This window comes from Austrofundulus limnaeus, unplaced genomic scaffold (genome assembly GCF_001266775.1).
Source record: "Austrofundulus limnaeus strain Quisiro unplaced genomic scaffold, Austrofundulus_limnaeus-1.0 Scaffold1649, whole genome shotgun sequence".
In the NCBI taxonomy this organism is placed as follows: Eukaryota; Metazoa; Chordata; class Actinopteri; order Cyprinodontiformes; family Rivulidae; genus Austrofundulus; species Austrofundulus limnaeus.
The window spans coordinates 33,538-44,227 of NW_013954051.1; the positions used below are offsets into that span (position 1 = coordinate 33,538).

At 38.6% G+C, this 10,690-nt stretch overlaps 1 protein-coding gene across 2 annotated transcripts; it reads left to right on the top strand.

Annotated features, from left to right (window-relative positions):
* Positions 1-564: 564 nt before the first annotated feature.
* Positions 565-8,971, top strand: LOC106535994 (PR domain zinc finger protein 2). 2 transcript variants are annotated; one of them, XM_014033161.1, is made up of 5 exons: positions 571-675; positions 1,985-2,037; positions 2,777-3,060; positions 5,182-6,904; positions 7,159-8,971. In XM_014033161.1, the coding sequence occupies exons 3-4, from the start codon at positions 2,859-2,861 to the stop codon at positions 6,873-6,875; spliced, it is 1,896 nt and encodes a 631-aa protein (XP_013888615.1). In that variant the 5' UTR covers positions 571-675; positions 1,985-2,037; positions 2,777-2,858; the 3' UTR covers positions 6,876-6,904; positions 7,159-8,971. The 2 variants fall into 2 exon arrangements, with proteins under 2 accessions (XP_013888614.1, XP_013888615.1); XM_014033160.1 differs by having other exon boundaries at positions 565-675; positions 2,777-6,904.
* Positions 8,972-10,690: the final 1,719 nt, after the last annotated feature.

Genomic DNA, 10,690 nt, shown 5'->3' on the forward strand with positions numbered 1-10,690 from the left:
TTATAAAGTGGGAAATACTTTGCGTTCTAAAATGGGATCATTCATGCAGTACTTTTCTGAATGTTATGAAATTACTGTAAAACCTAGACTTTAAGAGTAACACTGGAAGAAGCCTGGTGAGGTACTGACCTGAAATCTTTGAATATTTTGACCTCTAGAGGTCAAAACAAAAACTGCAACGACCAAAAATTTCTGTTTGTTTTTCCCCACATATACACACATTTCTTTAATAATCTAATTCTAAACTAAATGTGTAAATTACACTAACATACATGATTTAAATTACATGAAGTTACATTTAGCTCTACATAGTGTAACTTTGTATAGACCTACTTTAATAAAAATAAGGTAAGCTAAAGTTGTTGTTTTGTTAGTATTTACTTTGAGGGAAAAATAGTCGTTTWTAAGAACAAAAAACAAAAATACTGTAAGTTTTATAACATGTTGAACAAAAATAGACTAGACTTCTCCATTAGATTTTTTTTAAATACGCACGTCATAGCTTCAACAAGCTGCCTGCTCATTGGTTAATTCATTGTGCATCTAGAGTCTTTGTCCAATCAGAACCCTTGAATTTTGTTGATACTTTAAGGGGGTGAACAGCTGTCTACAAGCTGCACAACAGGGTCATTTCAAACCTATTTTGCCGCACTTTGGAAGGAGTTATATGTATAGGTATGGACACTATAATTTGTAATTTATGTTTGTCAGACAGCGCTTGTTGTGTCTGTTGCGTTGAACATTTGGTTTTAGTTCTAGCACGAGCTAACCAGCTAGCACCCAAGCTAGCAAAAAAGAGAGCCAGACGAAACAAGCWGGATTATTTGACTTGACGCGTGAAGCTTTGTCATCGGACCTGCGGCGATGGTTCGTTTGTACCTCCTTGTATGTTGCGGCCAGCTAAACGAGTGCTTTCGCACGATGAGTTGACCTTAAAACTGTAGACGAGCTAGCACAGCAGCAGCCCCTGTAGCCGAAGAGCAATGCGACGACGTGTTGTGGGAGCAGTTAGCAATGGAGCAAGGACGGGGGAGCGTCACAGAACCGGCTGAAACGGATGCGCGTRAACGCAACACAGAGCTTAGCCGTGGGTTTCTGTAATAACTAAAATAAAATAAAAACAAAAAAATTATTCTTGGACATTTGATATGTGGGAGTGGGTTTCATATAAGCCTGTTGCAGTGTGCACCTGTTAAGGAGAAACTGATTACTAAATAAATAAATCTTGTAGGCCTTAAATTGCGTCGAATTAGTTTTTTTTTTTGCGTTTGTTTTATTTTACAACGAGCAAGAATCCATAATAAATGATGAAAAGGAGGTGTGTATTAACCTAAACGTAGAAAAATGTATTTACAAGGCATTTTATGTATTTGAAAGTTGCGCTATAAGAGGATTAAGATTTATAAACAAACATTTGACAAAATGTGTGTAAACAGACGAGATTAACATTAAACAAAACTAGCAGATGAGTTTCAGGTTGATTTCCCCTCCCTCACTGCACATCCAGCTTTTCTGCTCAACAAATCACCTGACAGACCTGCCATTTTGTTTTACCATTTTATGTCAAAATGAACCAATTTACCGAAAAGCTTTGTCCTTTTTTTAGGTTTCTTTTATTAGTTGATTAGAAATTTATTTTAAACCAAGCTGAGATTTGTATGTGGTTGTCAGGTTAATTGAAAGGACATTAATAAGCTTTATAAGTAATGCAGCTTAATGGTAAATGAGGCAGGTTAGAAAAATTTGATGTGGTCACTATAGGAAACAAGGATTTATTTTTTTGCTACTTCATGATGAGTCATATTGCAATCATGACATCCTTGCATAAATAAGCATAAATTCACTTTTCTTTYAGGAATAAATAACCAGATATAAACTGCTACACACCACAGCTGTTGAGTCTGAGCAGATTTTGTTTTATGTCATTCTTGTCTCAAGGTCAGGTTTTTAACAAGAATGTGTCTCTTTTATTCTTTCAACATAGAACCTGCATTTATTCATCTCACAACAAACAAGTCTGCACTGAAGATTAAAATGGTAAGCTAATCCAGGTATCATTTAACTTGGTTTAAATTGAGATGTGTTTTTAATTTGTACGTTGTGYGTATTCTTCCAATAGCTTATTGCATTTTCATTAACATAAACTATATTTCATATCCTATTATATGTGTCAAATACCATCTTCTTTAAGCTTTTATGTTGTTACAATACAAAACAACAATTAAAATTTTAAATGTTTTCTATAGTTTGTTTACTAAAGAGTTGCTTAGGACAGTTTTTATTTAAACTTTTTTTTTTGTTTAAATTGCTGAATACAGATAATCATTTACAAGGTTYGATCAAAACAGCTATAACTATCATTTTTCATACGAAAATGATCTTAGTTTAAAAGTCGGGCATAAAACACAATGGGCGATATGCATTCTTTGAAGGAATGCTAGACTTTCAATTAAATTCGATCACTATTTTTCTAACAAAACATTTCGTGTCATGGAGGGTTTAGCTGTTGATGATTCAATTTATACCTGCTTCAGTGCTCCCTTGTTGCATCACACARCAAATTGTATCTTTCAAAACTAGGATAAGCAATCACTGGTTTACTTYAAAACCCCATAACCAAAATTTTGAAGTGAACATAAACCTCAGTTTCCCAAACTACTATAGCTACTTTGATCTATTTTATTTGTTGCAGTTGTTCAATGACCATATCTGCTCTATTTTTTATTTTCCATTTCTTTTTGCTAAATGTCAGTATTTGTTTCATTTCATGTCATAGGTGTGASAACTGCCCAAATCCAGTGTGACAGACTTTATACAGAAAGATTCAGCCAGATATATCCTCAGTATCCTCAGTGAAGATGGACAACTCACCCCRTTTGTACGTTTCTGAACTTGAAGACAGTGAGGGTGTACAAGAAGAACCAGACACGAGATGTGATCACAWAAAMMCCCCAAATCAAGATGTGGAAAGAGACTCGTTTTTCTGCCAAGACTGCAAGAGATACTTTACCAGCAGACAAAGCCTGGAACAACACATGCACAGCCATGTTTTTATGAACGGTGAGGCACATGCGTTCAAAAGCAGCTCTTTAACCTCTTCTAGCACCAATACTTCAACTTCTTCAGCAAGTGGAGATCACAGTGATCAGCATCATATTCCTGAAACATTAGAAGAGCATCATGCTTACACATATGCTGAGAAGATATTCACAACAAATGCCAACAAGCAGCAACACGAGTGCATTGTCCATGATGACCCACYGGAACTCATGCATGATGAGCAAACCAAGCTGCAACCCGAGGGAATTTTTCAGCCACTACCCAATGAATCACCTCAACACCATTCACTGCATGCTGAGAAAACGGCATCCACATCGCTTCTAAAGAATGAACAAGTAAATGCAGAAAAATACATGTCCGATTTGCCTAATATTTCAGAGAATCTCAGCTTTTACATTGATGGAAAGTTAGTGTCAACAAGCATGGTCAGTAGCTGTGAAGTAGCTGAGCTTCAGGCTGGTACTTCACCTTTAATTGGAYTGGATGCCCTGATTGTAGACCCTGTCCAGATCAGTCAGGTTTTAAATGCAGATACAGAAATACCTAGTCTACAGCAAGGCAAGAGAAGAACGACAACACCTCCTCTTTTACCACAAATTAATTCTGAATTGGAATCTGAGGTGGTGGTGTCTTCATTCTCTTCATCTCTTGTTTCTTCTTTAATAGATAATCTCTTCCCTCAGAGTTCAGAGGCTACACTTGTGCACAAGGAAAGAACAGTATTCCTGTCACCAAAACTGAAGCAGCTCCTTGAGAAGCAGGAGGTTCTTAAACCTACAGTCACCCTAATCACAGATGGCCAAAATCCATCCTCACCTGTTTCCCTCTCTGTTCTACCCTCTGGGACGGGAAGGTTTAGGAGAAGAACCAGCTCTCCAACAGGCTTGATGCATCAAATTTCAACAAGTGAAGAAACGTCAGAGCCCGATTCTGAAGATTTTAGTTCTGGAATTGCACAGCAGATTGATCGCTCACCTGTGCAACAAATGTTCAATGAAAACGATCCGACTYCCTCTTCAGCGGTGCAAGAAGTGAAACCTGTTCTGTCAGAAAGCTGGCCGCCTGTAACTGGTGGTAATTCTTGTAACCAAAAGCCTCTGGATCTCTCTAAYACAGTCAAAAGAAATGAAGACGTGGCTTCAGGTGATGCTGCTTTAGATTTGAGCTTGCAAAGAAAGAGCTCAGGTGAATCTGGACTAACATTAGATTTGGTTTCTCAAGCAGTTTTGAAAGGAGAGTCAAATACATACATGGTGGAAAAAGCCTTAGTTAAGACCGGAGAACAAAAAATAGACCTGGGGAATCCTTTGACTCCCCTGGTTACAGACTTTACTTTTGTCACAGGTTCAGATGTTGTTGGCCCACTGGAGCATGTTGCAGAGGGTCTTGTTTATGGACTTGCCATACCTCCTAATACTCTTACTTCATCAGCTGCTTCACTGACCCCTGTTGCCTTGGAGCCTGCTTCACCATGCACCATAGCATTTGCTTCCCCACTTGCACACAATGTCCTTCCTACTGCTCCCTCAGTAATTACGGTTTTGGCCCCACCTTCATCTATTTCTAACCCCTCAAACCAACCAATTCAAGTATTAACGCCAACTTTATCTCACGAGCCTTTGGTAATCTGTACAGAAAATGCATTAAATTCTTCAGATTGTGATTTAACCACTGCATTTGCTTCCACCAACCCTGCAAGCATCGTCACTCTTTCCCAACCAATCGACCCAACTCTTAACCTACCTGGCCATGTGTTCCTCACTGATCAAATTGCGCTCAATCCACCTGTGGTTGAATCCAGTTCTGGGACACAAGTACAGTTCCCATCAGCTGTAACCCTAAATGATTCCCTACTCAACATTGCCAGAAACACAGTGTTAATTGAGTGTACAATATCTCTCGAAGCCCCAGGAAGTGTTGTTCCTCCTGCAGTTACTGTACAAGACAATGCTGCTGAACCTCCAGTATCCACTGAGATGATGGTTAATCACACAGAACAGCAACAAACTGTGTCTGTGCCCAACCCTCAAACTGTGGATCACACTATTCTTGTATCTTCTGTCACAGAATCTGTAGCTCTCTCCAATAACACTGATGTGGTATCTGATTCTCCTACTGCAGATGACTCAAATCCTGACCCACAGCCTGTTGAGAGTACAAACCCACCGACCAAAAAAGAGGAGGAAGCAGCTGACAGTACTGTTTCCACATCAGAAATGCCACCTGCAACCTCTCCTCCTCACCCTCTTCTTGAAAAAGCCGATGAAGAGTCATCAACCAACACAGGAAACGATCCACAAAAGCAGACGTTCGCCAAAAATTTTGTCTGCAACGTGTGTGATAAGCTTTTTCATTCAATGAAGGAACTCGGACATCATGTAGTGAACCACGCTGACGAATGGCCCTACAAATGTGAGTTCTGCGTGCTGCTCTTTGGCAAGCCTTCCGATTTGCTCGACCATCGATCAAGCCTCCATGGCGTTGGGAAGACTTACGTTTGCAGTGCGTGCACAAAAGAATTTGTCTACCTTTGTAATCTGAAGCAGCATCAGGAAGAGTTGCATCCTGGCCAACAGTGTTCACACACAGAGGAAGAAAAGGGAAAATTGAGACCTCAGAACTATAACAACTCGACTAAAGTGAACTCAGATCCTTTAGTTCTAAAACACCTTGAGGAACCCAAGAAACTGGTGAAAAAGGAAGAATGTGAAGTTGGCGTGACTGCCGACGAGGTGTTGACGACGATTAAGACCATGGCTTCAGATGGGAGCAAAGTTAAAGGGCCTGATGTTCGTCTGGGCATAAACCAACACTACCCCAGCTTCAAGCCGCCTCCTTTTCCTTATCATAACCGATCACCTGCTGGATCACTTGCTTCAGCAACAAACTTTACCACCCACAACATCCCACAAACCTTCAGTACAGCTATTCGATGCACCAAGTGTGGAAATAGCTTTGACAACATGCCAGAGCTGCACAAACACATCTTGGTGTGTGCAAATGCAAGTGATAAAAGACGATACACGCCTCGAAAAAACCCTATCCCTTTACGGCACTTTGCAAAAACTCAAAATGGAGTGCTTTCTACTACTAACTCTGCTAATGGACTAAACAATGTCAGTCAGACAAGCAGGGCCAAACCAAGTCAGGAATCACCAATAAAGCTTAAAATACTGAACAAAAGGAAGAAAAAGTTGGTTCAAAGAGTCATGCCACAAAGAAACAAGTCAGTCCCATCTTCAAATAAAATGTCACCTACGCAGGTGGCCGAGCCACAGGAAGTCTTTGTCTGCCCACACTGCAGCAGGGAGTTCACAATGCGCCGCAGCCGAACCAAACATGCGGTTGTCTGCCCTAAGAAACCAAAAGAAAAGAAGAAACGGAAAGAAGGTGGGATTTCCTTCACAAAAGAAAATGATGAACACTTGCAAAGAGGTCTTTCTCATGTGAAGGAGAAGAAGCAATCATCACCTCAGCATAACACAAGACTCCAGACATCTATATCTGCAAAGAGGCCCGCTGTTCTGCCAGTGCAAACTGTCTTCTCCAGCAAAAGAAGTAAAATCATCATAAAAGAGGGCACACAGGCCAAAGAGGAGGCATCCACTTTCTCAGACGTTCCCATTCGCACTTTCAACCCCTCCATGCGGCAGTACAGCAGAGTGCAGCATGGCATCAAAGGAGTTCCCATTAAAATCACCATAGTGAAGCCTCGGCAGAGCGTACCACAGAAAGACGAGCCCCCTCCCACGCACAGTCGAGAGGAAGCAACTGGAACCACTGCCAGCCGCTCAGAGCAGAACATTATGGCTTGACGACGCCAACAATCAACCTGGATAAGCAGGTAGATTAATGACTTTAACGTTACAATTAAATGTATAGTGGTGAAAATTACCTTTTTTTTAAAACATGAAGACAAGTACAATTGTTGCTAACATTAGGGAAATGGTCATTTTATTTACAGACGTTAAATAATACAGTTGGATTATAGCACAGCCATTTTTAAATCACATAGATGAAAAATGTAAAATCATCCAGTTGATGTACAGTGTTTTTTATGTCTTCCTCATCCAGTGTTTTGTTCTTCTTTGTTTTCAGGACTTTGCTGTATGAAACTCCTGTTCTGAAGAGAGGAAACTGGTAACTTGGTCACTACACTGTAAACCCAGCGGACTTGTAGGCTATATTATATTGTAAATTAATTTAAAACTGAATCAAGAGAAAAAAATAATAAAGCTACCACAGTGAGTGAGTGTACAGGTGGGTGAATGCCGTTCAGGTAACTTGACATGTCAAGAATTGTTTTTCTTTGTTAAGTTCACTTGACATGTTAATGGCTTGGACTTGCACTTGAAGTTAACCTGACTGCTACAGAATTGAAAAGAGGTAGGGAAGGACTGAGCAGCTCTCATTTGCTACTTGATGGGTGGTTTGTAGAACATGGCAGTCACTTTTGGCATGCATTTGCACTTTTTTGTTTTTTAATTTGTAGTTATTTTGTGGCCTTTTGGTTCAAGCTCTTACTGCATGCTGTCTGTGAGCTGCTTYTGCAGCTGCATTGATTTAAGATGGATTATGTTGATTCAGTTAGCTCCCCAACACAGAATCTAGTCAAAAGCTTTTGATTTGTTAAAAGAAAGCACATGGAAGGCATGTCTCAAATACAAAAATGGAAATGAAGTTGATGGTTTTCTAAGCACGACATTGCAGAATCGAGGAAAAGTAAAGTCCTGCCAAGCATGGCATTTTAATTTGTTGTTTAGATATAATGATGGAAATTAGATTGACATAATTATGAATGTAACGTTTACTAAAAGTAATGCTATAGCATTTTTCATTATGGGTCAACATGTTTGAATTTTGAATATAATATCTAGGTGCCATCAGATTATTATGACAGGGCAAAAATTTAGCATGAAAGTAGTGGAAATTGGAACATTTGTCAGCATTTCTCAGACAAAGACATCATTGTGCTTTAATCCAATCATTTCTTCTAAAATGTATATGCAAATTTAATCAGATTTTTTTCACATGTAGATTKTTTTCTCAATTTTGGCTTTACATGCCACCATAAATCAAATTTTCTCTACCTGAGAAACCTACATTTGATTGCACTGCAAGCCCAAAGAAAAGTACTATGTTCAGTTTCTGTAAAGCTGGCTGCACTGTGGGCAGAGTCAGTCTCCGTGTGTGGACGAAGCATTTCAWCTAAAAACCTGATCCAGTCGTTCAGCTTGTTTTGCTGCTTTTGTTTTGCACCTCGTCCTGCAACTGTTCATTAAACTTTTGATTTGTGGTGTTTGTCCCAAATCAGTGATTAGAAGAATAATCTGTTAGTACTTTTGTGTTCGAATCATTTTCATCTGTGCCATCCAAGCACTTCGTTGTTGCTTCTGGCAGTTGGTCTAAGTTTAATGTGAGAATTGTTTTTCCAACACCTCAAAATGAGTGGAGGAATATTATTATATATATTTTTTTGTTGAGTTAACATTCGTTGCACTCTGTAACAAATCACACAGCGTTTTGTTTTATTTAATTTTTATGAGCTGTACGTTTAAAGAATATGCGCTACACAGGGTAATTATTGCTTTGAGATTTTGTTCATTTTGTCAGAATAAAAACTGACCRTGGTCTGTGACCGTTCAGTGGTACTGCTATTGTTTTTTTGCCTTTTCAGTCCCTGCTGGTAATTTTTCTTTAGTTGTGACTGCAACTCGTTGGAAGTACAGGATGGATTGAGAGACTCTTACTTAACTGTGAAAAGTGCTTGTAGCATTTCAAAGTGTAAATTGTCTCATGTATATTTATTAATAATTTAAAATCATGTTATCAGTCTCTGTATGATTTGCACTAAAGTTTTTTTTCTTTTTCAAGCAGGTGTTAAGAATAAATGGCAAATGTTAAAAGCTCACATGATGTTGGTGTGATACCTTTTTTTGAAACATGAGTTTTTATGTTGGTAAATTAAAAGGGTGATACTGAATGGCGCTGTTATCTGCCTTGCTAAAACAGTTCATTGCTGCTGTTTCCAAACAGCCAGGTGAGGGCAGTCTTTTCTCACACTCGGAGCAGTGGATGGAATAGAGAGATGACAGGATGYTCGACTGCATTGCTTCCACACTCATTCTGTTTGAAACAAACGGTGGTGCTGTTTTCAGGTCACTGCCACAACTTAATACTTGCAACCTTCTAAATTATGCAAACTTTAATGTAAGAACATGAGACTGCAGCCTGTAGCCTGCTCTCCAGAAAACCAATGAATAAACAGCTCAGTGGCTGTTTCTTACGCACTTTTTTTTTAAGTGAGGAAAACATGAGACTGAAAATGAATAAGAGCTGGATTAACAGCACAAAAATGTTTAATGTAAAACGTGAAATGACTAAATGCATGTAATAAATTAGGTAATCATTTGAAGGTATACATTTACGTGATATTAAAGTGCCTGTGACGTGCATTTTGGAAAGATAACATAGCAAGAATTAGACTTCAAATAATATTGTTTCAACAAACAAAGACCAGGGAGAACAATTTCTTATAGAGGTTTGATGTCACTTCCTGTTTCACTTTGGCTGAGCCAAATTCAAAAGCAAATACAGCAGTTACTGTATGTGACAAAATGTGTGTTATGTGATATTTTCTTTGACTTTTTGTATTTAAAGGATGAGCTTGTCACAGGCACATACCAAACATTTTTCCTAGTATTTCTGCAACATGAATGTTTTATTTGTTCCTGTGTTTTAAAAGTAAAACTCAACCTCTTTTTCTAAAACACCTAATATTCGTTGTATCTGTATATTTCTCCTCGATACCTGGGTTGCATTCTCTGACCTTTGGAGCTAACTGGATATGTCGATTTAACATTAACTTGAATTTAGTTTGCCTCTCCTGGTTTTGTAACTGCACTTTAGGTCAAAGTTAAAACTTCTGTTTACATAGCAAAACATGATGTCAGGTCAAATGTGGCAACAACAAAAAAGAAGCTATAACTTTTATAGAATCTGCCCTTTGTTCTGACAAAAACTTGTACTGATTGTGACATCCCAACAAGAAAAAAAAAATCTCCACAGATACAATTAGTCAAACGTTTCTAAAAGACCTTTCCTGAGATTTGACCTGCAGACACCTTGCTGTGAGGCAGCATTACCTACCCGAATCCTTAAGAGAAGGTGATTATAGTCTAAAAATCTGGCACGAAAGACTGGGCAATATTCATTCCTTCAAGGAATACTGGCTTTTAATTATTTCAAGCATTCATCATAAATCCTTGTGTTTTGGTTAATGAGTTGTTATTAATTATTTTGATTCTTAGTTTTGTTTTTCTCCATCTTATGATGTGATTTTTCATTCCCAGTCTTTTGTAGTTCAGCCTAAATTTTATTTTGTTTTCATCAGTCTTGTAGGTTTTTGGGACTGTGTTTAGTTCCACRTTTTCATTTTCCTGTGTGCCGTCCATTCTCCTCCAGCTCTTGCCCCGCCCACTCTCACCTGAGCCTCAGTCTATTGTGTCTTTTTCTCATTTGGTTTGTCCAGTGTCAGTGCCTGGCCTTGGTAAGCTATTCTATTCTATTCTATTCTATTCTATTCTATTCTATTCTATTCTATTCTATTCTATTCTATTCTATTCTATTC